The sequence below is a fragment of the Quercus suber genome, unplaced genomic scaffold (genome assembly GCF_002906115.3).
Source record: "Quercus suber isolate HL8 unplaced genomic scaffold, Cork oak 2.0 scaffold_700, whole genome shotgun sequence".
Classification (NCBI taxonomy): domain Eukaryota; kingdom Viridiplantae; phylum Streptophyta; class Magnoliopsida; order Fagales; family Fagaceae; genus Quercus; species Quercus suber.
In genome coordinates this window covers 105698-133399 of record NW_027070141.1, presented here as the reverse complement: position 1 = coordinate 133399, position 27702 = coordinate 105698, and the positions used below count along the sequence as shown (strand labels likewise).

General features: G+C 33.8%; 2 protein-coding genes, 1 long non-coding RNA gene and 4 pseudogenes across 4 annotated transcripts; 4 read left to right on the top strand and 3 right to left on the bottom strand.

Moving 5' to 3' along the window:
- The first annotated feature begins 159 nt into the window (after nt 1–159).
- Nucleotides 160–2014, top strand: LOC112023214 (transcription factor SRM1). Its single transcript, XM_024055831.2, has 2 exons — nt 160–640; nt 1426–2014. The coding sequence occupies exons 1-2, from the start codon at nt 294–296 to the stop codon at nt 1757–1759; spliced, it is 681 nt and encodes a 226-aa protein (XP_023911599.1). The 5' UTR covers nt 160–293; the 3' UTR covers nt 1760–2014.
- An 887-nt stretch (nt 2015–2901) lies between these two features.
- Nucleotides 2902–4226, top strand: LOC136064519 (uncharacterized). The gene is made up of 2 exons (XR_010626136.1): nt 2902–3292; nt 3868–4226. It is a non-coding gene; the product is annotated as an uncharacterized LOC136064519 (long non-coding RNA).
- LOC112021056 (germin-like protein 9-3) lies at nt 3307–5017 on the bottom strand (annotated as a pseudogene).
- A 3911-nt stretch (nt 5018–8928) lies between these two features.
- On the bottom strand, nt 8929–9555 carry LOC136064516 (germin-like protein 9-3; annotated as a pseudogene).
- Nucleotides 9556–10104: 549 nt separating this feature from the next.
- Nucleotides 10105–10790, top strand: LOC136064515 (germin-like protein 9-3; annotated as a pseudogene).
- A 2225-nt stretch (nt 10791–13015) lies between these two features.
- Nucleotides 13016–13788, top strand: LOC112025348 (germin-like protein 9-3; annotated as a pseudogene).
- Nucleotides 13789–20044: 6256 nt separating this feature from the next.
- On the bottom strand, nt 20045–24561 carry LOC112025380 (uncharacterized protein At2g27730, mitochondrial). 2 transcript variants are annotated; one of them, XM_065766346.1, is made up of 3 exons: nt 24327–24561; nt 23221–23304; nt 20045–20379 (listed from the first exon to the last, which is right to left on the bottom strand). In XM_065766346.1, the coding sequence occupies exons 1-3, from the start codon at nt 24468–24470 to the stop codon at nt 20353–20355; spliced, it is 255 nt and encodes an 84-aa protein (XP_065622418.1). In that variant the 5' UTR covers nt 24471–24561; the 3' UTR covers nt 20045–20352. The 2 variants fall into 2 exon arrangements, with proteins under 2 accessions (XP_065622418.1, XP_023913817.1); XM_024058049.2 differs by lacking the exon at nt 20045–20379 and adding an exon at nt 20584–20816 and having other exon boundaries at nt 24327–24557.
- Nucleotides 24562–27702: the final 3141 nt, after the last annotated feature.

Sequence of the window (27702 nt, the reverse complement as noted above, 5' to 3'; positions counted from 1 at the left end):
AATAATAAAAAGTAAAAGATCCAATAAAAGCAAAAACGTGTTGATTTGGAACTCTATTTTCTCTCTCTCTCTCTCCTGAATGAGCTGTTCAACTCAACCAAAAAATAGCTAAAACCCAAAATCCAATTCACACCCAATTTCTTATAAATAGTATTATAAATACTACACCCTTCCAAATCTCCCACCAAACCCCTCATCTGCGAAATCTCCAAGAAAGTGAGTTGGAAAACAACACCAACACAAACACACCCACATAGAAAAAACAAAAAGAAAAAACTCTCTCTCAGAGAGATATGATGTGGAATCGATCAGAGGACAAGATTTTCGAGCAAGCACTGGTGATGGTACCTGAGGATGTCCCAGACAGGTGGCAGAGGATTGCAGAGCAAATTCCAGGAAAGTCACCGAGAGATGTGAAGGAACACTATGATGATCTTGTACATGATGTGCTTGAGATCGATTGTGGTCGAGTTGAACTACCGAGTTATGCTGATGATAATGACTCCGACTCTGGTGGACATGGTGGATGGGACTCACCGAGTAATCAGAATCAGATCTCTTTCTCGAATCATAATAACAAGCCTAAGCACTCTGACTCTGAAAGGAAAAAGGGTACTCCTTGGACTGAAGAAGAACACAGGTAAAAAAAAAATTCAAAATTCTCTCTTTTCTTTTAGTTTGGCGGCTGAGAAAATGAAAGAAAGGAAAAAACTTTTCTGGGTTTTCTTTATTTTCTTTGATTGTGGCGATTGGTATTGTTGTTTTCTTTATTTTCTTTCTGTCATTTGGGTTTTTGTATGTCTCTGTTTTTTGTTGTTTTTTCTTTTCTGCTATGGAAGGTATAAACTTTATTGTGAAGTTGTGAGAAAGATTCGATTTTTCTGTTCTTTTTGTCTCTCTTAGACTCTTCTGAGTAGATTTTTTGGTTTTAATTTGCCAAATTATGAATATAATGCGATTTTGAATCTCAAGATTTTTCTCAGCCGAAAAAGATTGATTTTTTAGACATATAATAGGAAATTTTCTAGGTAGACAAACTGTGATTGTTTAGAAATGTGTTTTTGAATCTTTAAAGATATTTGCTGTATTTTGTCGGGAATTTTCTTGATTTTCTGTTTGAAAAATCGGGGGAAGTAGTATTTTGGAGACTATTGGTCTTAATGGATTTTGTGATTTCCATAGTGAATCAAGTAGTTTCCATCAACTTATAAAGATTTTACCATTGATCCCCAAAACTTGATTTGTGCTCATGTGGCCTTTCCTATGATATATGTCACGATAGGATTATAATTTATTAGTATTTTGTTGTGTATGAAATGTTATGGCAATGCTAGGGGTGATCTATGAGTGCTAGATTGTATTGGTATGTATGTATATTTGAATGTTATTTTTTTGGTTGTTGATTTTCCATTTGTTTCATTACAGGTTATTTCTAACTGGACTGAAGAAATTTGGAAAGGGTGATTGGAGGAGCATTTCAAGGAATGTGGTTGTGACGAGAACACCGACTCAGGTGGCTAGCCATGCCCAGAAGTACTTCCTTCGTCAGAATTCAGTGAAGAAAGAGAGGAAGAGGTCAAGCATCCATGACATTACTGCAGACAACAATCCGGTTGCTCTTCCGGTCAATCAGAGTTGGCTTCCACCTCCAGGTAGTGCTGTTCAACAGCAACAGGCTTATCAACCGATGACCATGCCACCACATTTGCCTGGTCAAGTGAGCCCGATGGGGTACCAAGGCTTTGGCTTTCAAATGTAAAGATGCACAGGAGCTATATCCTCTGTATATAAAAGCATTAATCTTTAATTAGGAAATCCAACATGTAAAGTTTCTGCCTTGGTTTTGTTAGGTGTTTGATGGTTAGGAGTATTGTGAAGTGAATTTGTTCATGGTAGGTAGTGATCTGAAGTCCTTTAGTGAAGTTAAAAAAAAAAATTACTTGTTTGAGAAAATAGTGTGGTCGTATACGGAACTTTTAGGAATGGATCAATAACAAATAGGAATTCTTTTCAATTCATGGTTTGGAATTGAATGCCTTCTTCTGCATTATCAAAATTCTTAGTTTTGTAATTTTCAGTTGGATGATATTTGGTACTCGTTGACCTTTAGTTTGATTGAAAATGACATTTATGGTTGTGCCATTTTGCTTCCTACTTTCAACTAATATCTATCTTGTTTTTTGAATTTTTTGGCCGACGTAACTGTAAAAAAGTTTTCATATCTCAACATTGGCAGTATTTTGGTATGTGTGTCAAATGATATTATGGGCTATAGAGTATTTGTTTGTAAGGAAGAGCCTTGTACTTTTACATATATAGTTATGTATAAATAGAGAAGCCTAGTACTTTTGGTGAACTAGTATTGGAATCTAAATCTTAACTCTAGTCTTGTTTCTCTCCTTTCCTGTTTCCTTCTTCTAAACACCTATATAAATCACACAAACAAAATAATTGTCCTTTGTCTCACATTTTGACCAAAAATGGGAGGGAATCAAAGGCTTTGATGGGGATAAAATCTTATCCTTGTATACCTACTAATAAATGGGAGAAAATGAGACCCAAATCTATTTGTTTAAAGTTCTTTTCCTTAGCACATGATTCACATGTGACATGACTATTATTCTTTTTTTTCTTTTTTTCTTAATTTGTGGTACATGACCATTTTTCTGTCATTTGCCTATCGGCTATATGTCATCCACATAATCCGGTAGCGTCAAGTATCAACAACAACAAACTATGTTTACCTGTCCACGCTGCTGAGTGCTGAGTACGGATACACACAAAACATGATTACTCAGAGTTGACCTTAACTCCAATTTCTATCACCAGTCACCGGATCAAACACACGTGTTTGGAAACTGGCAAATGTAAAGAACACACATCCTTGTTCATGGTTTGCTGCACATGTTTCAACGATTTCTGTCAGTAAATTCACCTTCTTCTTTTTTTTTTTTTTTTTCTGAGAATGTGTCAGTAAATTCACCTAATTCTAAAATGTAAAGAAGAACCAAACAACATGTTTGGTTTATGATTAGAAAGTTGATTATTTGTTATTTGTACACATCTCATGCATTTCATTTGCAATAGTAATACAACATGATCATGCCCGCCGTATTTAGTTCTCTCCGCTTTTGTTTTTGTCTTGTTTGCTCGTTTGTACTTCAGGAAAAAAGAAAATCAGCAAACATAGGACAGAGTCAGACTAACCGAGCAAGAGATAATGCAAATATATAATGACACATCCTTCAAACAGCTTGCCGCAGATTTTCCTCCTAGATTTCAAGTCCAAAAAGTAAGCACATAACTTTTTTTTTTTGGGAAAACATTCTTTAGCACTTGCTGATGTATACTCCGTTACACACAATATGCATAATTTGACTTGCATTGTCTTTATTTTTTAAGTATGCCTACACTTGACACATGAAATGGGGTGATGTGTATGAACAATATACACAAATCAGTATGCAATAATTGGTGCTTTTTAATTTTTTGGTTTAAAATTAAGCTCCAATCTATGAATTCATTGAGTGACAAATTAAATTAATGATGTGTAAGGGACAACTGGCAACTGGTAACAAGAATTAAATATCTTGGAACCATTTTGCTAATTCATTTTTCTTAACAAACAAATGCAACCTATAGGAAATCGTCACAAGATCATTATAAAGGAAAACCTTCCGTCCAAATATTTTAAACATCACCAAAAAAATTGTGGCGTTTGTTAAACTTAGCGATCTATGTTAGGCTTTGGGTGTAAGCCTGGCCTTGATAACTTGAAAGACTTTGCCAAGATCCCATCATCAATACCAGTATTGAATACAGTGGTAGGAACTGAGTTGATTCCAGCATTTGCGCTCCCAAATGCAGAGATGGCTATTGCAGAATTCTTTGCATCACAATTGAGATGGTAGTGAACTAGTCCCCTGGGAAATACAAACATGTCACCTGCTTGGAGTGTCTGAGTGAAGAAATTGTTAGTAGTATCAACAAACCCAACTTCTAGAGCACCATCAAGAAGAAACAAGAGCTCTATAGAGCAGGGACGGAGCCAGAACTTTGAGTTAGGGGGCGACTTTACAGTTGGCTATGTGCGACAGTTTCAACCTCTGACTCAACTACTACTTAATTACTGAAATTATTATTTATTTATTACTTTTTTTTAGCATGTGAGTAAGAACTAAATTATTTTTGTTTAGAATTTGTTAAAGGGCTGAGTTTTTTTATTTTGGATAAAATTAGTTAATTGAGCTTAATTTTTTTTAGTTTTACTACTGGTAATTTTTTATGTTGAGCTTTTTTCTTTTTTTTCTTTTTTTTTGGGTTTGTATATTTTGTTTTAAATTTTAGATATATAAATTTTTTTATGGTCACTAAAATGAGGAAAGTGCTAGAGCTACAAATTTTTTTATAACTTATTGATGTGACAAGTGGTTACTGGTAAGTAAAAAAAAAAATAATGTAAGTAATGGGTTCATATGCGAACCAATAAGAATTTGCTACCAAAATAGATTGTAAAAATGTTATAAAAAAGTTTGTGAGTATAGCATTACTCTCAAAAGAACCAATAATATTATTTAAGAGAAACAAAATGTAATTTTATTAAACAAAATTGCTAAAATTAGTACACATATATAAAAAAAAATTTTAAAAAAAAAATGGGGGGCATTGCTCCCCCTAGTCTAATAGTGGCTCCATCCCTACCGCAGAGTGAGGATGGGTGTGACTTGTGAGGTGGGTTGATAGAGCCAGCTGGGTATTGGAGAGCCGCAAAGAAAACACTTTGGCCATTAAGAGCTGGAAATTCAGCCAAGCTAGCTTTTGTAAGCTGTAACATTAAAAGTTGTAGGTGGATTTGCTTTTTAAAGAGCCCTCATGCCAGTGAATGTGAAGAAGTTGCAATCAACTTTGGTTACATTTGGTGGACTAAAAAGTCTGAGGTGATATCTGCATCTCCAGCAATCACCATATGAAGACTGAAGAGTAGTGAAGGCTAGTACAAGAGCAAAGAAGAATCCATGGACGAATTGAAAGTAAAAAATAGAACTTGATTTGATATGTTAACATAACTAAAATAATACTACAAATTATAGCCGGCTCATTAATTATTATGCTTAGTAGATCTATCTACATGAAAAAGAATTGTATGCCATCCCATTAATAAACGATAAATTATGTTCAACAAATAAAGCTTTTAAGTCACTCATCAAAAAAAATAAATAAATAAAGCTTTTAACTCCTTAGAATTTGCAGCCAGTTTTTGGGAAGAGCATCATACGAAAAATAATATAAAATAAGAAAGCCATTATTCCTGGTTTTGGAAAATCATTTACATTGTTTTTAAATTATTCATAAGTGTCAGTTTATCATTAGTTCCATTAATTTTTAGAGAGGATAGGATCATGAAGTTTGGCTAAGTTTTTTTAGTAAAATGTTCTTAATTTTATATATATCTAAAAGATGAAGCGTAGTATTTATTATTACTACACTTCAGTTAAGCCACATTAGCATTTATGTCATTATTTTTTTTATTTTCAATTTTCCTATAATTTTTTTAACATTACTCATTCACTTTTTTTTTTTTTTAATATTTACACTTTCTTAAACCTTTCTCCTTCTCTTACCTTTATATCTTTCTACTACCCTCTACTTTAATATCATTTTTCATCTTTCTCTTTATCTTCTTTTACTTTGTCTTTTCTTATTCTCACTCTCTTATTGTATATTTATCATTTTTTTTCCCTTTCATTTTATGCATAGTTTTCCCTAACAAAAAAAGGTTATCTCTCTCTCTCTCTCTCAATTATTTGGTAGGTTTTTTTATTTTATTATTATTATTTTTTTTTTTTTAGTTTTGGTAATTTTTGAGCCTTTATGATTATTTAGTGTAATTTATGGTCCAATTTACAAATGGTTTTATAATTTATGCACGATACAAGCTTAAAATGATAATTTCAATCATTTTTGTTTGTTGCAACATGGTGTCTCCAATGCAAAACTAATGAATATTAAAATTTCAAGTCTATGGGGCTTAAGCAGTGTTGGTACGTTTGCAATTCAGATAGCTAAATACTATGGAGCAAGTGTGTTTGTTACTGCAAGTCTAACATCACTTTTGCATAAGTTTGGTTTCCAAGTATTCATATATTTTTAGATTGTGATTGGCAATGAGTGATGAAAAATTGGTTGTCTGCAAGGATCTTAGGGCTGATGTGTGCATCAATTTCAAGACAGAGGACTTTCTTAAAAGGGTGAAGGAAGAAACAGGTGGCATTCTTTTTTTTTTTTTTTTAAATATTGAATGCTCAATTTTCCTCAATGTTTATAGAGATTGAAGTTTTTCATTATTCTTTTTGCAATGATTATTAGGTGATAGAAAAACAACTAAGTAAATGTTCAATTGCAGGAGATTATGTTATTCTGGATCTTAGGCTCTAAAGACTTTTCTTGATTTTTTTGTCCATTTTTCTTTTTGCATTCACAATTATGCAATTTTGTTCTCTCATCATCTTTCATTATTCTTTAATTATTCATTATGTTTTTGTTTTACATTTCATGTGGCATGTCTCCTATGGATAGCTCCACATCTAAAGGAAAAAGTGATTTTGTAGGGATTAGAGATTGAAGTTTTTCATTATTCTTTTTGCAATGATTATTAGGTGATAGAAAAACAACTAAGTAAATGTTCAATTGCAGGAGATTATGTTATTCTGGATCTTAGGCTCTAAAGACTTTTCTTGATTTTTTTGTCCATTTTTCTTTTTGCATTCACAATTATGCAATTTTGTTCTCTCATCATCTTTCATTATTCTTTAATTATTCATTATGTTTTTGTTTTACATTTCATGTGGCATGTCTCCTATGGATAGCTCCACATCTAAAGGAAAAAGTGATTTTGTAGGGATAAATGTCCTATTGAGAAGTGATTTTTTTTTCTAAGTAAATAGTTTCTTAGTACATACTTTTTTTATACCATTTTTCAACTTCCCATCTATTACTCCATCAAGCCAAATCTAATTTCATTTTCTACTCTCTCTCTCTCTCTCTCTCTCTCTCAATTAAAGTTTCCTAACTTTTCAACTTTCCATTTACTATTCCATCAAACTCAATCTGATAATAGTTCAAGCTCTCTTCAAGTCTATGACTCTCCTTCTCCCCAATCAAGCAGCTATGAAAACCGTTCAATTGCCACCCAATTAGTATTAAAAAAAAAAATACTAATTTGTTATGTGTATATATATATAGGCAAAACTTAGATACAGTACCTTAGGTGCTGTTTCTTAGGTTCCCCTCTTAAGATTCAACCATATGACTAATTAACTAAAAAATACTTTTTTATCACATAAAAAAAAAAATTATACACACACACACACATCAAATTAGTAGTTTTTTTTTTTTTTATCTCCCTCATATTCTTTAGGTTTTTCCGATTAATTTTGTTGGTGATGTGCCATTGAAGATCTCAAGTGCCAACAACATTGGTTCCCATAAACCAACTAAAAAAATCTCAAAGCTATGATGAAGAATATAGTAAAAGAATTGCAGTGGGATCTGGCTGCTATAGTTTATGTGGTCGTTAAGCAATGTTTAAAATGTTGTGCCTCAAATAGAAATGTATATTCAATTTCGAGTAAATTGTAGATGTATTCACCACTTTGGATTCACCATTATGGATAAAGTATTCCCTTCGTATATTCATAACATAATTGTACATACATATTAGTTGTAATATGAATATTGATGCATAACTTAGTACAAGATATGTTACTTTTTTTTGGTTTTGTATTGTAACAAAATTTAGATATTATTATGGGATGCCTTTGTTGGAAGACTTTGCCTCAAAATCCATGAAGACCAATTGGATTTGAGAAAATCCAAGAAGATGTATTCTTGGCTAGCTATTTGAAGAAATTGAATTTGGATAAAGTATGAAGAAGACCAATTGAATTGAGTTCCCTATCATAAATCATCTCTCTCCCTCTTATTGTTTTGATTTAATTTTTGTTTGAGTTATTACTTAGTCATTTTTAAAGTGAGAATTTGAATTTATATCAAAATACAATCTTGGCTATGTATTTGAATGTGCCTATCGGTTATTTGAGTAATATCAAGTAATTTTATGATGAGTTTTAATTGTCATGATAATATCCTTTAAGAGAATGAGAAATTGGAATAATATATTTGAAACTTAAAAAGTTTAGTTGAAAAAAAAAAAGGGAAAACATAACGCACTAAAACATAATTTAGAAGAATATGAACTACCTAAAAAATGGATAAATATCAATTGAATAAACCCAAAAATAATAGAATGATTTATTTTTAGAGATAGAAAGATGGAAAATAATTTTAAAAATTGTTTAATTTTTAGGGAGAACAAATTATACATTATATCATAATTACAAAATACTTATCTATTTCCATGTATCGCATGGTTCTGCAACTAGTCCTCACATAAAGCCCAAACAAGCTACAAAATTAAAAGATGATTCTCATGAAGTAAAGTCTTAATTTTAATTTTTTTGATATGCAACATCAGAAACACTCACACTGCCATCAATTTGCAATTAATATATTTTTCTCTAATGAGAATAGTAAAGATGTTTTAAAAGTTATTGCAAGGACACTTTCCAAGAGTTTTTTCAAATTAAAAAATAGAGTGCCAAAGCATCAAGTGCAATAAAAAAATACAAATACAGATTAATGCCTATCCAGAAAGAAAAATATAAGAGTAAAGGATTATGTGACAACTTTTCAGATTCTCTGTTTTTTGGAAGATATGATAGCATCCTCCATTTTTGCAAGCCAACTACGAAGGATAGACTTCACCCCATCATCAAAGGACTTATTAATGAATATTCATTCACTATAGAAAGAATAGAGTACAAACTAATTAAATAGTGATTCTATAAAAGGTAGCAAGGGTCTGTGACCTCAGGCCTTAGGTGCAAACCCAGCTTTAATCTTCTGAATGGTGGCAATATCAGTCTTGAAAGACTTTGCCAAGATCCCATTATCATTTCCGGTGGTGAAGTATTAGGGACTGACACAAGTCCAGCATTTGCACTTCCAAATGCAGAAACAGCTATTGCAGAATTCTTTGCATCGCTATTGTATTGATAGTGTACAAGTCCTTTTGGAAACACAAACATGTCACCAGCTTGGAGTGTCTGAGTAAAGAGCTTGTTTGTGGTGTCAACAAATCCAACTTAATGGGAACCATCAAGGAGAAACAAGAGCTCAGCTGAGCGGGGATGGGTGTGAGGCGGGTTGACTGAACCAGCTGGGAATTGTAGAATTGCATGAGAAACACTCTGACCATTTAAGAGCTGGGAATTCTGCCAATCTTGCTTTTGAAACTTTAAAGGCTGTTGGTGGGGGTGCCCGAAGTAGAATCCTCATGCCAGTAAATGTGAAGAAGTTGCTATCAATGTTGGTAACATTTGGTGGGACTATAAAATCTGAGGTTATATCTGCATCCCCAGCGATCACTGTGTGGAAAATAGCAAAGGAAAGAACTAGTTTGAATATCCTTTCATGCTTAAATGTTGTAAGGGCCATTGTAGGGAAATTGAAAGTAAAAAGTAGAAGCTTATAGAATGTGGAAAGTATGTATAACCTGTTACTTGGGCCTTCAACAGCAGGTGGTAATTTATAATTTAACAAGAAGCATGTGAGCATTTACTAGTTGTACAGGCCTATGAAACAAGAGGTGGAATTGGAAACTACAATGTCCTTGTTTTAACTAAATTTGCTTCTTGATATTCTCAAGTGGATGCCTCTGCAATAGAATCCAGAAAGCATATTGACAAACATGACTTGGTTTATTGATAGCAGCCGGAAGAATCTTGTGGACAGTTAACCAAAAGGAGATTGGTGTGCTCGGCAGTCAACATAGAGGTATCCACATGAGGATATCAGTTAAAACAAGAACATTGTAGTTCCCACTCCCAGTTACACATCCAGCTTCATAGGCCTGCATAAATTGTGATGCCTTGTTGCTTCTTGTTGCTCTATAAATGACCACCCGCTGTTGAAGGCCAAGTAACAAGCAATACATCCTTAAGACATTCTATAAGCTTCTACTTTTTTGCTTTCAGTTTCTCTACCATGGCCCTCATGACATTTAAGCATGAATTGATATTCAAACTAGTCCTCTCCTTAGCTATTTTCCATTCGGTAATTGCCGGGGATCCAGATATCACCTCAGATTTTATAGTCCCACCAAATGTTACCATTGTTGATAGCAAACTTCTTCACATTTACTGGCATGAGGATTCTAATTCAGGCACCCCTACCAACAGCTTTTAAAGTAACCAAAGCAAGCATAGCTGAATTCCCAGCTCTTAATGGCCAGAGTGTTTCATATGCAATTCTACAATACCCAGCTGGTTCAGTCAACCCGCCTTACACCCATCCCCGCTCAGCTGAGCTCTTGTTTCTCCTTAATGGTTCCCTTCAAGTTGGATTTGTTGACACGACAAACAAGCTCTTTACTCAGACACTCCAAGCTGGTGACATGTTTGTATTTCCAAAAGGACTCGTGTACTATCAGTACAACACTGATGCAAATAATTCTGCAATAGCTATTTCAGCATTTGGAAGTGCAAATGCTGGAACTGTGTCAGTCCCTAATTCTGTTTTCACCACTGGAATTGATGATGGGAACTTGGCGAAGTCTTTCAATACTGATATTGGCACCATTCAGAAAATCAAGGCTGGGGTTGCACCCAAGGCCTGAGGTAGCAGACCCTTGCTACTTACTGAAGGATCATTGTTTTGTTTTTGCTATATTCTTCCTGTAGTAAATAATTTTTCTTTAATAAGGTACTTAATGATGAGGTGAAGGCTATTCTTTTGTAGTTAGATTCCCAAAAGTGGAGGATGTTATAATATATTCTAATAAAGATAAATCTGATTATTGGCACCAAATATTCCTCTACTCTGGTATTTTTCTTTTTGGGTAGGCATATATTAATCTGTCCTTGATTTCAAAAAAAAAAATCTGTACTTGTATTTTTTAAATGCACTTGATGCTTTGGCACTCACTTTGCAATTTTAAAAATTTTCCTTTCGGGTGAGGCATGTATCATATTCTCCAAGTGATGTTTCCATTGCATGTTATTGAAGAATTGCACATATGAGATACAAGTACATTTCTTAGAAATAGCCCTGTAAGTCATTTTCGGTAACTTTTGAGGCGTCTTTACTTGTCATTGAACAAAGTCCTACTTGTAAGAACAGATGATGTGTGAGTGATCTTGATGTTTCATACGGAAGAAAATATTATTAAGATTTTACTTCATTGGAATCATCTTACCATTCTATAGCAAGTTTGGTCTCCAAGTGAGACTTCAAAACATATTTCTGAAAGAGCTCAGCCAAAGCGTCAAACTTCATGATCCCATTCTCTTTCAATTTTTTTTTTTTAAATAGACAGTAGCTCTCCTATGGCACCGTCAAGGACAAAGGCTGGATATGCCAAATCTGCATATCCCATTGTAAAATTGAAAAACAAAATGTTGATTTTTTTTTTTTTTTTTTTGTGTGTTTTATTTCAATTTGTTTTATTTTTATCCGTTCATCATGTATATAGAAGGTTGGACCTTCAATCTCTTTGTTTTTTTTTTTTTTGATAAGATTCAATCTCTTTGTTAATTATAATTATCTGGAGCATACATAAAAGCCAGTACAAGTTGTCTGGATAAGTAAAAAAAGCAAGTATATCTATTTCTATGGATTTTATCAAATTTTTGTTTTTTGAGTGACATAAAAGGGCATAAATTTGCATTCACCTCACCACGTGCTGAAATTGGCATTTCTTTGTATTTTAGATCCCTCAATTTATCTTATTTAATCTTAGGGGAAAAGCACAAGTTGTCCAATAAGCATAAGAATAGAAGCCTTTAAATCTGGATTACTATGACTAATTGACTATATATTAACAATTTTCTAGCAACTGCAGATAACAATGCTTGTTAATACTTAGATTGATGACTAAAGACAAGGTCCAATTTGTTGAGTACTTCGAGTCTCAAAGGATTATACCTTCCCATATAGTAACAATGCTTGTTATTGCTCTGATTGCTCCTCAAATTCAGCCAAAAATGAAAGAGTTAAAAGTAGTAAAAATAGAGAGTTTCTGCCTTTGCCACAGGACCTGCCTTGATCACCTGAACATTTGCAAATTCAATCTTAAATGCCTTGGCAAGGACATTATCATCAACGTCAGAAACAAACAGGATGGCAGGAACCGAATACGCGTCTATGCCAGCATTAGCACTACAAAAGGTAGAGACTGCAGAGGCAGTTTTTTTAAGAATGGGAATTATACATATAGTCCACTAGTGCCTTAGAAAGCAAAATAATGTACCACACAGTTGGAGAATTTTAGTTGAAGTATGCTGTTAGTATGGATGAAACCCAGCTCAAAGCTGCCATCCATGACAATTGACAAAGAGAAGCATGGGGTAGGTTTGATGACTAGAGCCGGTATAAAGATTCCCTTTGATGAATAGCACCAGTAAGGCCTTTTAGAAATAGGGTTTGGTATATGAACTTTTTGTATCAGATTACCAATTTGCTGCTCTGATGGCCGGCTGTGAAGTACACATTACCTATTTGTTTTTATTTTCTTTTTCCTTTGGCTACAACTAATGCAACAGACAAGCAAATGCTGCTTAAAGTATAAATTCTTAAAGAATCATCAATTTAACATGTTGCATAGTAATCACAAACATCTGAAACATAAAATGCCGATCTATCAGCATTCTGTTCTTGTGTGTGCGCGCGTGTGCATGTATACACCTTCACAAAGTTCCAGCTGAAAATCTGTAGAAGTTTTATCTCAAGCAAGAACATTGTAGTTTCCAAAACAATAGCCGTCCCATTGGCCTTTACAATGTACGCACAAGCCTCATTGTTTCCCACTTCCATCCCTCCCTATATATATTAGCATACTGTAGCCGCAGTATCACTATCAAGGAACTCACCCTCATATGTTAACATATCAAATCAAGTTCTATTTGTACTTTTAGTTCTACAACGGCCATCAGCATGTCCAAGCTCGAATTCTTCTTTGCTCTTGTACTAGCCTTCATTACTCTTCATATGGTGACTACCGGAGATGCAGATATCACTTCAGACTTTTTGGTCCGACCAAATGTAACCAAAGTTGATAGCAACTTCTTCACATTCACTAGCATGAGGACTCTTTTAAAGGCGAATCCACCTACAACTTTTAAGATTACGAAAGCTAGCTTGGCTGAATTCCCAGCTCTCAATGGCCAGAGCATTTCCTTTGCGGTTCTCCAATACCCAGCTGGCTCTGTCAACCCACCTCACACCCATCCTCGCTCGGCAGAGCTCTTGTTTCTTCTTGATGGTGCTCTGGAAGTTGGTTTGTTAACACTACTAACAGGCTCTTCACTCAGTCACTCCAAGCGGGTGACATGTTTGTATTTCCCAAGGGAGTAGTTCACTACCAGTTCAATTGTGATGTGAAGAATTCTGCAATAGCCATCTCTGCATTCGTAAGTGCAAATGCTGGAACCATCTCAGTTCCTACCACTGTGTTCACTACTGGCATTGATAATGGGTTCTTGGCCAAGTCTTTCAATACAAATATTGCTACCATTCAAGCTATCAAGGCCGGGCTTACACCCAAAGCCCAAAATAGATCACCTAGTTAATAAAAAACCATAATTTTTTTTGGAGTTACTCAGCAATTTTGTTGGTGATGAATAAATTAAATTTTAATTTTTAAAACAATTGGATGGAAGATTTTCCTTTATAACGAACATTTTTTTATTTAATTATCTATATACTGTATTATTATTTATATTAGTTAACATTTTCCGAATTTAGTTTACTTTTAAATTTTAATAATATCTTTGACCTTGTCCAGATTAAAATCATGACTGACCAATGCTTTATTTATAAACTATAGAATGCTGACGGCTAGAGAATAAATTGAGTAAAGAAAAAGTTTCTTGGCGAAGTCTCTACCCATCCACACAAGCCTTCAAGTGGACATTTGAATCTTTGATTTCAAAATCTTTACAAATCTCAACTTGACATCTTCTGACACTCAGACCTACATTATTATTTTATTTTTATTATTGGCTTACAATAAGATTTAAAACCAAATTCTCCTCAAGAGAATCAAACAATATTCTCGGCGTCTCAGAGCATTTCCAGCAGAGTCGACATCTCCAAATTTTGGAGAGAAGTTACTGTTCACTCCAAAATATCCCTCCAACAAAGTGGCATCTCCAATTTTTTTTTTTAGATTTGCTATAGTATCTCTCCAGGTATGGAGAGCACTGTAGCAATCTCTGTAGCATATATAAAGAATATTTTATCTTAAAAATATACCCAACTGAATAATAAAAAATTCTTTCTCTTTCCTCCTCTCTTCTTTGTTCATCTCTCTCTCTCTCTCTCAAACGGTCACACAATCAAAACACAAACACAAACTAAAATCAGAATAGAAACAACAGATCAAGAACTGGGAAAAATACAAACTTAATTAAAACAACAAATCTAAAATCAAAACGAAAACAACAGATCAAGAGAATGAAAGCCTATCAAGCTCCATTGTAACAACAAAGTGAATCAGAACAGAAAAAAAAAAAAAAAAAAAAAAAAAAGATAATAGACGAAGGTCATGTCGGCTGTGTGTGTGTGAAGTGAGCTGAAGAGGAAAGAAAAATAGAAGTCAAAAGATCATGCTAGAGAGTGTTCTAAAATCACGTAGAAATAGAAAAAGTAAAAAAAAAAAAAAAAAAAAAAAAAAAAAAAAAAAGAGCTAGAGAATGGAAGAGAGAGTCCGGAGTGTTCTTGAATGCGAAGGAGAAAAAGAAAGGGTGGGGGGATGCAGATAGGTTGGACACATGTGTGGAGGATAAAAACAAGAAAAAAAAAAAACAAATGGATGAGAATGAATTGAGAGAGAGGAAAAATATTGTAAAAGTATTACGAAAAATGTTGTGAATATAACACTTTTTATTGAAAAATATAATTGTTGGGAATGAATATAAGAAGAATAAATAACGATAAAAAATAATAAAAAATAAATGAAGAAATAATATTTAAATAAAATAGAGAATGGGATTGAAAATCTGTTAAAAAGTATATTTGAAAAAGTAAGCAAGCAAAAAGCAAAATAAACTATTCGCTCTCTATACAGGCAAAAATTTGAAGAGGCTGCTGAGGAAGCAGCTTCCTACATATTTAGGTGAGACAGGCCCTACATATTTAGGTAATAAGTATCCATTATTACAGATGATTTTGGGTTATGCACTTGTTAAGGAAATATTTCATCTTTAGCAGAAACTCAGTCCACACTATTCTTACTATTCTTGAAGGAAAGTGTCCATTACACTGGGGTGGCAAAATCAACCCAAATCCACCCACTTAAAATAGACCCAAACCCACCTTATTATTAGTTTGGTTAAATGGGTATTAATCCATTTAACACTAATGTTTATTGGGTTTTAATTGGGTACCCAATTACCCAACCCCAAAACTACTAAAATTACTAAAATACCCCCTAAACCTAAAAAATGACCAAAATAACACCTAAACCTAAAAAATGACCAAAATACCTCTGAAACCCAAAAAATGACTAAAATACCCCTAAAACCCAAAAAAAATTATCAAAATACCCCCGAAACCTAAAATGACCAAAATACCCCCAAAATCCAAAAAATGACCAAAATACCCCTGAAATCTAAAAATGACCAAAATACCCCTGAAACCTAAAAAAATGACCAAAATACCCCCCGAAACCTAAAAATAACCAAAATACTTCTGAAATCCAAAAAATGACCAAAATACCCCCAAAACCCAAAAAATGACCAAAATACCCTCGAAACCTAAAAATGACCAAAATACCTTAGAAACCTAAAAATTATCAAAATACCTCTGAAACCTTAAAAAATGGCCAAAATAACCCCAAAACCTAAAAAATAACCAAAATAATCCTAAAACCTAAAAAATGACCAAAATACCCTCGAAACCTTAAAAATGAGTAAAATACCCTCAAAACCTAAAAAATGGCCAAAATAACCCCAAAGCCTAAAAATTGATCAAAATAACCTAGAAACCTAAAAATGACCAAAATAACCTTGGAACCTAAAAATGACCAAAATACACCCTAAACTTAAAAAGTGACCAAAATACCCCTTAAACCTAAAAAATGACGAAAATACCCTCAAACCTCCAAAGTGACGAAAATACCCCTAAACCTTTGAAATGACCCAAATAAATCCAAAACCGCTAAAATGGCTACAAACAACGTGAAACCTCTAAAATTTCCAAAAATACCCTAAAACGTCTAAAACGACCAAAATACCCCTAAACCTATAAAACGACTAAAATACCCCTCAAAATATCTAAAATGACCAACATACAACTAATCCTATAAGATGAACAAAATACACTCGAAGGCTGAAGCCTCTAAAATTACCAAAATAGGGGTTTGGGGTATCTTAGTCATTTTTTAGGTTTATGGGTATTTTGGTCATTTTTTTATGTTTAGGGAGTATTTTGGTTATTTTTTAGTTTTACGGGGGATTTTGGTAATTTTTTAGGTTTATGGTGTATTTTTATCGACTTACAGGTTTAATGGGCTTTTTTTTCATTTTATAGGTTTCGGGGAATTTTGGTCATTTTTTAGATTTCGAAGAAATTTTGATCATTTAAAGTTTAGGGGTTATTTTGGTCGTATTTAGGTTTCAGGGGTATTTTGGTCATTTTTTAAGTTTCAGGGGGTATTTCAGTTAATTTTTAGGTTTCAAAGGTATATCGATCATTTTTTAGGTTTAGGGGCTATTTTGGTCATTTTTAAGTTTCTAGGTTATTTTGGCCATTTTTTAGGTTTCAAAGGTATTTTAGTAATTTTTTAGGTTTTGAAGGTATTTTGGACATTTTTTAGGTTTATGGGGTATTTTGGTCATTTTTAGGTTTCGAGAGTATTTTGGTTATTTTTTGGATTTAAACGGTATTTTGGTAATTTTTTTATGTTTCAGGGTTATTTTTGTCATTTTCTGGGTTCCAGTGGTATTTTGGTCATTTTTAGGTTTTGGGGGTATTTTGGTCATTTTTTGGATTTCAGGAGTATTTTGGTCATTTTTTATGTTTCAGGTGTATTTTGTTAATTTTTTGGGTTTTGCAAGTATTTTGGTAATTTTTAGATTTCAGGGGTATTTTGGTCATTTTTTGGATTCTAGGGATATTTTGCTCATTTTGTAGGTTTCGAGATTATTTTGGTAATTTTTAGGTATCGGGAGTATTTTAGTTATTTTTTGGGTTTCATGGGTATTTTGGTCATTTTTTATGTTTCAGGTGTATTTTGATAATTTTTTGGGTTTTGGGGGTATTTTGGTAATTTTTAGGTTTCAAGGGTATTTTGGTCATTTTTTGGGTTTTAGGGATATTTTGGTCATTTTTTAGGTTTCAAGATTATTTTGATCATTTTTAGGTTTCGGGGGGTATTTTGGTCATTTTTTGGGTTTCGGGGGTATTTTGGTTCTTTTTTTATGTTTCAGGGGTATTTTGGTCATTTTTTGGGTTTCGAAAGTATTTTGATCTTTTTTGAATTTTAAGGGTATTTTGGTTATTTTTTGGGTTTTAAAGGGTATTTTGATAATTTTAAGGTGTAGGGACTCCTTTTTGTAAAAGTTCCCCAACAATACATTTTTAGAGAATGGATCGAAGGTTTAGGCCCTAACAGACTAGCAACGGAATACCAGCCCCTTTCTTTTATTGAAGGATAATAAGCCTAATTTACAACTGAGGGTAGCTCCTCAGCCCTCGTCCGAGAAGGTTCTCCCTCCTCAAACTAACATCGCCTAAGAGCCATTCTTTGTCCTTCCCCGTTTCTCCTTTTTGCTCGCCTTTCTTATATAGTTCTCTTCCTCCTATCCTCTTCTTCCTTCTGTTGATCATCCATTGGCCTTCGCTCTGACCGTCCGTCCCATTGGAGGTCTTATCCGTACTCTAGTGGCTCACCCTGATCGATGTTGCTCTGTCAAGGGGTTACATCCCCATTAATGCGGTCAAGGAAGTTAGGTGAGCGCATTCAATGCAGAGGTGACAGCTCGCCTAAGGCTTGCTCCTTTGCCGTGCTCCCGTCGCCAACGTGTGGCACTGGGCCCTCTCCTCCTCGGATACTGAAGGAGTCCTTTGGTGGGGTGGTGCTCGTGTTCCTCCGAGGTCTCGGATGCCCGAGGACGGGCCCTCCTCGGATATGATCCTCGGGAGTCGGTCCTCGCACTTTCATCCTCGAACCCCTCACGTATCCTTGGCGTGAGCCCTTTGGGCCTGGCTTAGAGTGGGCCCACATAAGGTTTTGGAAGTATTTTGATCATTTTGTAAGTTTCATGGTTATTTTGATAATTTTAAAGTTTTGAGGTATTTTGATCATTTTTGAAAATTTTAAAATACTTTGGTCATTTATACTTTAAGAACATTTTGATAATTTTGATAATTAGGTAATTAGATGAATTGAAATTTACCCATAATAATTGGGTTAGGTTTGGTTTGAGTTAAAAGCAATTAGTTAAATGGATTTTAATGGGTAAATGAGTTTTATATATCCAACCCAATTATGCCCACCCCAAATCCACCCATTTGACACCTCCATTACACACTGCCTATTGCACACATCACACAATTAATACCTATTGCACACATCACAGATTCACACAATGTACACACATTTCAATTTTTTGAACTGAAATAGTTACTCACAAACAATTTCAATTTGAAAAATAAATTCTGTACGGTGTGTGAACAAACAATTGCACATTCTTAAATGTCATGAATTTAAAAACTAGGAAAGGGAAACATCAACATGAATAAGAGCTTTGGCTTTACAAGGTGTGCTGTCAGCTTTAGAAATGGGACTCTCAAAAGTTTTTTTTGAATCGGATGCCCTCTCCATTATTCAAGCAATTAACGAAGGCAATGTGAGTGGTGAGTTCGGGCACATCATTCAGATCATTGAGGACCTTGTGTCTTCCTTTTCCTGGTGTACATTCCAGCATCTGAAACGGGATGGCAACAGAGTTGCCCATGATCTTGCAAAAGAAGCTAGGATGTCAGGTGTCTCTCAGGTTTGGAAAGGTGTCATACCAAGCTTTGTAAAGCATATTATATGTGAGGAATGTGGATTGTAGCTGCTCTTGCAGCTCCCCTCTCTGTTGTAATTCGGTTTCTAATGATTGATATGCATTATTTTCCCATAAAAAAAATAAAATAAAAATCATGAATAAGTGCTGATACTGCAAATGCAGCAACAGATAAAAAAAAACAAATAGAGCTAGGGAATGGAAGAGAGAGTCCGAGTGTTCTTGAATGCAAGAGAGAAAAAGAAAATAAAAGAAGGGGTGGGGGATAGAGATAGGTTGGACACGTGTGTGGAGGATAAAAACAAGAAAAAAAAAATGAAAACTAATTGATGAGAATGAATTAAGAGAGAGGAAAAATATTGTGAAAGTATTACAAAAAATGTTGTGAATATAACATTTTTTATTGAAAAATATAATCGTTAGAAATTAATATAAGAAGAATAAATGATAATAAAAAATAATAAAAAATAAATGAAGAAATAATATTTAAATGAAATAGAGAATAGAATTGAAAATATGTTAAAAAGTGTATTTGAAAAAGTAAGCAAGCAAAAAGTAAAATAAACTGTTCACTCTCTAAACAGGCAAAAATTTGAAGAGGTTGCTGAGGATGCAGCTTCCTACATATTTAGGTGAGACAGGCCCTATATATTTAGGTAATAAGTATCCATTATTACAGATGCTTTTGGGTCATGTACTTGTTAAGGACATATTTCATCTTTAGCAGAAACTCAGTCCACACTATTCTTACTACTCTTGAAGGAAAGTGTCTATTACACACTACCTATTGCACACATCACTCAATTAATACCTATTGCACACATCACAGATTCACACAACGTACACACATTTCAATTTTTGAACTGAAATAGTTACTCACAAAAAATTTCAATTTGAAAAATAAATTCTGTACGGTGTGTGAACAAACAATTGCACATTCTTAAATGTCATGAATTTAAAAACTAGGAAAGGGAAACATCAACATGAATAAGAGCTTTGGCTTTACAAGGTGTGCTGTCAGCTTTAGAAATGGGACTCTCAAAAGTTTTTTTTGAATCGGATGCCCTCTCCATTATTCAAGCAATTAACGAAGGCAATGTGAGTGGTGAGTTCGGGCACATCATTCAGATCATTGAGGACCTTGTGTCTTCCTTTTCCTGGTGTACATTCCAGCATCTGAAACGGGATGGCAACAGAGTTGCCCATGATCTTGCAAAAGAAGCTAGGATGTCAGGTGTCTCTCAGGTTTGGAAAGGTGTCATACCAAGCTTTGTAAAGCATATTATATGTGAGGAATGTGGATTGTAGCTGCTCTTGCAGCTCCCCTCTCTGTTGTAATTCGGTTTCTAATGATTGATATGCATTATTTTCCCATAAAAAAAATAAAATAAAAATCATGAATAAGTGCTGATACTGCAAATGCAGCAACAGATTCAACCGCAACTCAAGATCATTTCCATGGGAAGAAAACAAACCTCTTAACAGATTAGGTACTGCACACAAACAGCCGATATGTCAATTATTTTTTAAAGAAAAAGATATCAACAGCCATACTTTGTACAAAGACCAAATCTGTCCAAGAGTTAAAAGTTTTGATACATTTTATTCTTCATCATCATCTCCAAAGCAAGAAGTAATTAGCTAGTGCAATTGAACATTTCAACCATTATTGGTGCTCTCATGTTTCTGCAAAAGAGAGAATGATACAAATTATGAAATAGAAACATGTAAGGAACACCGGAAGAAACACATCAAGAATAACCTAAAAGCAGGAACAGACTTCAGTGGAACCAAATCTAGTGAGATGCCAAATCATCTAAAAAATAAGTTTTCACGTATATAAATTAATGAAGGGCCACAACGTAGAACTTAAAACAAGCATTGTAATCATGGCATCCTATACAAGACACCCCTTCCCACTCAAAAACTTTTGGATTGGGGAACGGGACATTTTCTTTTGCTAATAAGAAAATGGAAATGGGACATTATTGGGACAGATCTCTAACATAAATTCAACTATTTGGCATAAATGTTCTATAACTTGAAAATAGCAATTTTGGTAGTCACAACAGGAAAACCAAAGTCAAGAACTATCAAACCACTTCTTAAAGCATTGTTCAAAGAAAAAGACTCTGTAATCGCAAAAGCTACAGCTATCATTGCATGGTACAACAACTATTATCCGAACATAGAATGGAAGAAGTCTACATCATTTGACTTAAAATTTATTTTGGCAGTGGGTGGTGGGAAAGGATGGCTGAACCTTGACTGAAGAGGATTAGAAGAAGGCCATGATTGATGTTTTTTGGAACTCAAGAAACTTGGACATGTTTGCTTTTACGGTTAATTATTAAATCAATTATCAAAAACAACATCAGATAAGCAGAATAGTTGCAGAACTTTGGCTGGCAATATGGGCTATACATGTTTTAGAAAGCCATTCCATCAGCTGGGATAATTTCTTCAGACCAACTGTTCTAATATGCCACCATAGCCCAATACCCCCAAACACCCATCCACCAATCACTGACAGCCCCCAACAACCACCATAGCACCACCAATCAAAACACACACCCCTCAAACCTCCACAAGCCCAAATCAATCTGCATGACAACCAAAACTCACAACCCACACCCACATGGGCATCAACCATCAACATTCACCACTATTGATGCTACTTCAAACCCACACGCATATGCATAGACTCGTAGTAAAGAGAAATTAAATGGCGGAAGCAACAGTTATGGTGCAAGAAACCCCCAACTCCTAACCCATAGCTTTGCTACCCCCAACCTGTGACCCATCCTCCAAACCTACAACTACAAATCCCACCGCATAGAACCCCACCATCACCACTGCAACCCCCCCCCAACAAAAAAAACCCCCAACCCACCCCTTTCCCTTTTAAATAATAACTCCAATCCTCAATGACCCAAAGGCCCAGTAATTAGTGGTGAGGCTCAACCATGAGTCCCTCATTCAGCAATCATCACAACCACCAATCCCCATCACTCATGGAGAATTATGAACACAGAGAGAGAAAAATGGTACAAGAACGAGTTTCTGGAAACATCATTTCAATGTTTTCCATTCCTAAGCCCAAGGGAATTTCTTGTTTTCATGAACAAGTTATCAGAGACACTCACCCAAACAAATTGTTGATGGAAAAAACAGTTTTCTCTTTTTATACAAACAAGGTCTTCCTACTGTCATCGGTACTTAAATCATCCTCCTCATACCATGCTTTTACTTGTTTAGTTTTGTGTTGCATTTGCAAGATGCCTCTCTTGGCAAACCATATGATAAAATTCTCATGACCTAACATTCCAAGCTCAACTTGGCTAATAGCAATGACTCATATACAGTATTCATAACACACCAACATCCCATACAAATATATAAAAACGCAACTCCATATAACTAGGCACTTGAAATCCTTATTCTTGATTTGGTTGCTAGAAGAATGTAAGAAAAGAAATCAAAACTTTCAAATATGAAGCTTTAGATTTTGGGTTAACTAGGATATACAAACTTCAGTTTATATGCATAAAACAACTATTAGGCTTCGGTCAGGAGAACATTTCAATTTGTGGACACAAAAGCCAAGCTTTATATAGTTTCAAATTTACCATTCTTTACTCTCATGCACGGATTATTCAGAAAAATAAGCATATCATGTCTGTCCACAAACTCTGTGATTTTAAGAAACTGAGTAACCAATAAATTTGCAGTCCAGATGGGAAATTACAATCAGAAAACAGTTAGTCAGCTTGTTGAGTTGATCTCAGGATTTAAAGTGTACTCAAGAGCCGATTTAAGATCAGGAATTTAGACCAACAAAAGAGCTAAAGGCTCATTAGATTGCACACTTACATCGAAAAAGGCCCTAAGTTTCTCATTTAAATATCTCTTTTAACTCATTGACTTAGGATCCTTTGTGAAAATAAACTATTAATCTCTAACCCATCATTGCGAACTTCACAACATGTTCTTATATAAGTTAATCAACAAGTCTTTATCCAAATCAAACATAGAACACAAAAATAAGAAAATAACACTTTTTTTTTCTTGTTGCAAGAAGGGTCAATACCTTGTCAGCACTCTCATTTCCTTTCTCTGCCTTTTCTTTCTCAGCCTTTCGCTTCATCTTCTCCAACTTCTCCCTCTCCATTTTCTTCACACAAATAAACAAACTAGTCAGTCGATCAAGCTAAACAAACAACAAAGAAAGTTAGTTGCAGAAACAAAACTGAATTGATTGAAACCGTTTGGCTACTGAAAAAACTGTATGAAAGGAAAATATAAGACAATCCATATAGAACGCTGAATCAAACTATTCTAATGTGGCTTGTGAGTGCTAAAATTAGCATAAAAATTTTTAAAAATCTGAAAAGGAAAATTGATAAGTCTGAGAAAGCGTAGGAAAAAAAAAAGCATTAAATATTCATATTGTCTTTTCTTCACAGATTTTCTTTCTCGGCATCCAATCAGTTGATTGCAGAAGTAAAAACGAATTGGTTGAAACTGTTTGGTAGCTGAGAAAACTTCGTGAAAGGAAAATATGAGACAATACATAGAACGATGAATCTAGTTATTCTAGTGTTGTTTGTGAGTGCCAAAAATTAGCATAAAAAATTACAAAAATCTGAAGAAGAAAAAATAGATACGTCTCAGAAAGCGTAGGAAAATAAAATCTGATCTTACTCTAAATCTTCTTCTTTTTTTTTTTTAATTAAAAAAAAAACATTTAATATTTATAGTCTTTTTTCACAATTTTTTTTTTCTCAGCTTCCAAACAGAGTTTAGCTCAATATGTACCCTTAGGAAGAAACGGAATCGCTCCGTTTGGTTGCTGAGAAACCTGAACATGTACATAATAATATATCTATTCATCCCAATCAAGTCAAACAGTATCACTATCAAGCTCACCTAGATTAAAATTTCTACTGCTTTCCTTTATCTTTCGTGATTGTTTAATATATATATCACCACCTAAACCAAGCCAAACAGTATCACAATCAAGCTCATCTGAAATAAAATTTCCACTGCTTTTTCTTTTTGTGATTCTTTACGAATCTGTTAGGGTCCAAAACGACGTAAACTCGTAATATCTTGCGTATTTACTTACACTTTCCGAGCAACCAAACAGGTATGAGAGAAAGAAAACAGAAAGAAGAAAGGTTAAGTGAAGTCAACCTGGATGTAAACGGTCTCAGCAGCGCGCTCCTCTTCGCTGAGAATACGTTTGCCATCGTTGAAGTAGCGAGTCGCACCCCGAGTCGATTCCATCGGACGAGTCAAGCTCACAGTGACTCGGCTCAGCGCAGATCTCATGCTCATGGCGATTATGACGATTTGTTAGCTGTGTTGTTAGATAAGGAGAAAATCTGAGTCAGGCGACTATATATATTTTAGTGCGAATGAGTGAGTGAGAGAGAGACTAGAAGTTTCGGCATTTAAAGCGGTGGTATGTTGGGTCGGGTTAATAACCGGTTTGAACCGGTTTGAGGAAGCGAATGCGAATCAGTACAAGAAACTTTAGAAACCAGGTGGAATTTTTTTCGGATAAAAACCAGGTGGAATTTCGGCGGCGCACTTAGGTTTAGGGCAATAAATGACATAAAAATATTCTACTTTTATAATTGTTTGATTTGATGATTATTTTTTTTTATTTTTTTTTTGGTAAAAACTCAACAAAAACTTTAAACCCATTTAGTAAGAGGTTTTTAGTAATGTTGTGTAAGTATTATGAAAATATGTATAGGTAAAAAAGTGTTGTTGTTAAGATAGTATATCATGTTTCAGGAGTATATGTCATCTCTCTCACAACAATTGGCTCCCACAACTGTGTGGGACCCATTTGTTGTAAGAGAGATGGCATATACCCGAAACATAATATAATTTTTCCACTATTGTTTAAACAACCGTACCAAACAAAATCTACGAAACAAAAGAAGTCTCCTAATGTTTTTTTTTTAAAAAAAAGTCTCCTAACTACGCTTGTTAAAATATATTCATTGAGGTCCTCCCGAGTAAAGTCAATATCCATTAACGACCGAGTCAGGACTTGAAGTTAGGAGAAGCCTCTTTACTACTGATTGCGTGTGGTCATTTCAACCTCCAACTTTACTACTTAATTGTCAAGGGTTTTTATTTATTTATAATTTATTTTGTGTGTTTGATGTGTACGTTTACTACTAAATAAGGACAAAATTATTTTATTTAAAAAATTTTAAAAGGCTAGGTTGTTTTTTTTTTTTTTTTTTGTAAAATTAATTGATTGAAATTAATTGTTCATCGTTGAAGTAGCGAGTCGCACCCCGAGTCGATTCCATCGGACGAGTCAAGCTCACAGTGACTCGGCTCAGCGCAGACCTCATGCTCATGGCGATTATGACGATTTGTTAGCTGTGTTGTTAGATAAGGAGAAAATCTGAGTCACGCGACTATATATATTTTAGTGCGAATGAGTGAGTGAGAGAGAGACTAGAAGTTTCGGCATTTAAAGCGGTGGTATGTTGGGTCGGGTTAATAACCGGTTTGAACCGGTTTGAGGAAGCGAATGCGAATCAGTACAAGAAACTTTAGAAACCAGGTGGAATTTTTTTTGGATAAAAACCAGGTGGAATTTCGGCGGCGCACTTGGGTTTAGGGCAATAAATGACATAAAAATATTCTACTTTTATAATTGTTTGATTTGATGATTATTTTTTTTTTTTTCGGGGTAAAATCTCAACAAAAACTATAAACCCATTTAGTAAGAGGTTTTTAGTAATATTGTGTAAGTATTATGAAAATATGTATAGGTAAAAAAGTGTTGTGAAAATACGTATACTATTATTGAGATAGTATATCATGTTTCAGGTATATATGACATCTCTCTCACAATAGCTGGCTCTCACAACTGTGTGGGATCCATTTACTGTGAGAGAGATGGCATATACACCCGAAACATAATATAATTTTTCTACTATTGTTTAAACAACCGTACCAAACAGGCTCTACGAAACAAAAGAAGTCTCCTAATGTTTAAAAAAAAAAAAAGTCTCCTAACTACGCTTGTTATATTCATTGAGGTCCTCCCGAGTAAAGTCAATATGCATTAACGACCGAGTCAGGACTTGAAGTTAGGAGAAGCCTCTTTGCTGCTGATTGCATGTGGTCATTTTAGCCTCCAACTTTATTAGTTAATTGTCAAGGGTTTTTATTTATTTATAATTTATTTTGTGTGTTTGATGTGTACGTTTACTACTAAATAAGGACAAAATTATTTTATTTAAAATTTTTTAAAAGGCTAGGTTTTTTTTTTTTTTGTAAAATTAATTGATTGAAATTAATTGGTTTTAGTTTTGTCATAGGTCATTTTTGTTGTTGGACTAATTTTTTTGGGTATATCATATCATATCATATTATATCGTATTATTATATATAATAAAAGCTAGGCTTAGACGCCGTAATTGCGCCAAATGGCGACATCAAATTGCAGAAATTTTCTTAAATTTTTAGATTTTAAGAATAGATATATACGTATTTTTTGGATAAATATGACAAATCAAGTAATGAAAGTAAGTAGTATTTGATTTACAACTATAACAGTTGTGTCTATCTAAAATGTTATCAACCCTAAAATCAAAAAATAGATATATATTTTTTTGTCCTTATCTTTTTGTCCTATAATTTCTAAGTTAATAAAAATTTTAATTTTTATGAATTGTCAATAATTTTTACCCTCCTTTCCGTCTCCAAGTTTATCAACAACTTTAGATTAGATCATAAAGAATTATTTGATGGAGGCTTATCAATCTGAAATGCTAAAATCATATTTATCTCCAAGAACAATTCAATGAAGGCTAATCAATCTGAAATGTTAAAATCATAAATATCTCCAAATATATCTAGAACTCTTCTATTGCTAGAATTATTCTGAAACTAGAAAACCAAGTTATCAATATCATACTAAGCAGGTTTTTTTTTTTTTTTTTTTTTGTGCTACTTATTTTGTTTTGTTAATAATTACACAAAGAGGTTGAGATCAAATAATAGAGATTATTGTTCACAGGCCAAAAATGACCTACTATTGAAAGGTATAACTTCTCAATTCTCATCATATCTCAATGCTATATTTCAATTGTGGATGAAAACTTATTACCAATGTCTTAACTCTTAGTTTTCTCAACCAAAAAAAAAAAAAACTTGAAGTTTATATCTATATCTATATATATACACATCCTCTTTTTTTATTATAATTTTTGGGTAGGGTGAAAATCACTTAAGTTTTGGTGTCTTCTCCCATGCTTTCAAGGAAAAAAATTAAATTTTCATGTAAGTCTCTCCACTTCAAATTCTTAAATGTTTATTAATTTAAATTGTTCTTAATTATTGAATTAATGTTTCCACTTAAATATGCTTTCAATAATTTTTTGGATAGTTTTTAATTACTAAATTTAAGGTTTTTCCATTTAAATATTACTTAAGCCTTAAATTTTAGGTATCTCCTTTCATATTAGTTACAAGCTATCTACCATCTTCCATTCAATTATTATATATATATATATATATGCCTTTTATAATA

Excerpts from the sequence above, each read along its gene's own strand:
- LOC112023214 (XM_024055831.2), top strand. The coding sequence starts at position 294 with ATGATGTGGAATCGATCAGAGGACAAGATTTTCGAGCAAGCACTGGTG. Across the intron at positions 641-1,425 it reads TGGACTGAAGAAGAACACAG|GTTATTTCTAACTGGACTGA; the intron begins GTAAAAAAAAAA and ends GTTTCATTACAG.
- LOC112025380 (XM_065766346.1), bottom strand. The coding sequence starts at position 24,470 with ATGAGCATGAGATCTGCGCTGAGCCGAGTCACTGTGAGCTTGACTCGT. Across the intron at positions 23,305-24,326 it reads CTGAGACCGTTTACATCCAG|AAAATGGAGAGGGAGAAGTT; the intron begins GTTGACTTCACT and ends ATTTGTGTGAAG. Across the intron at positions 20,380-23,220 it reads GAAATGAGAGTGCTGACAAG|AAACCTGAGAGACACCTGAC; the intron begins GTATTGACCCTT and ends TGACACCTTTCC.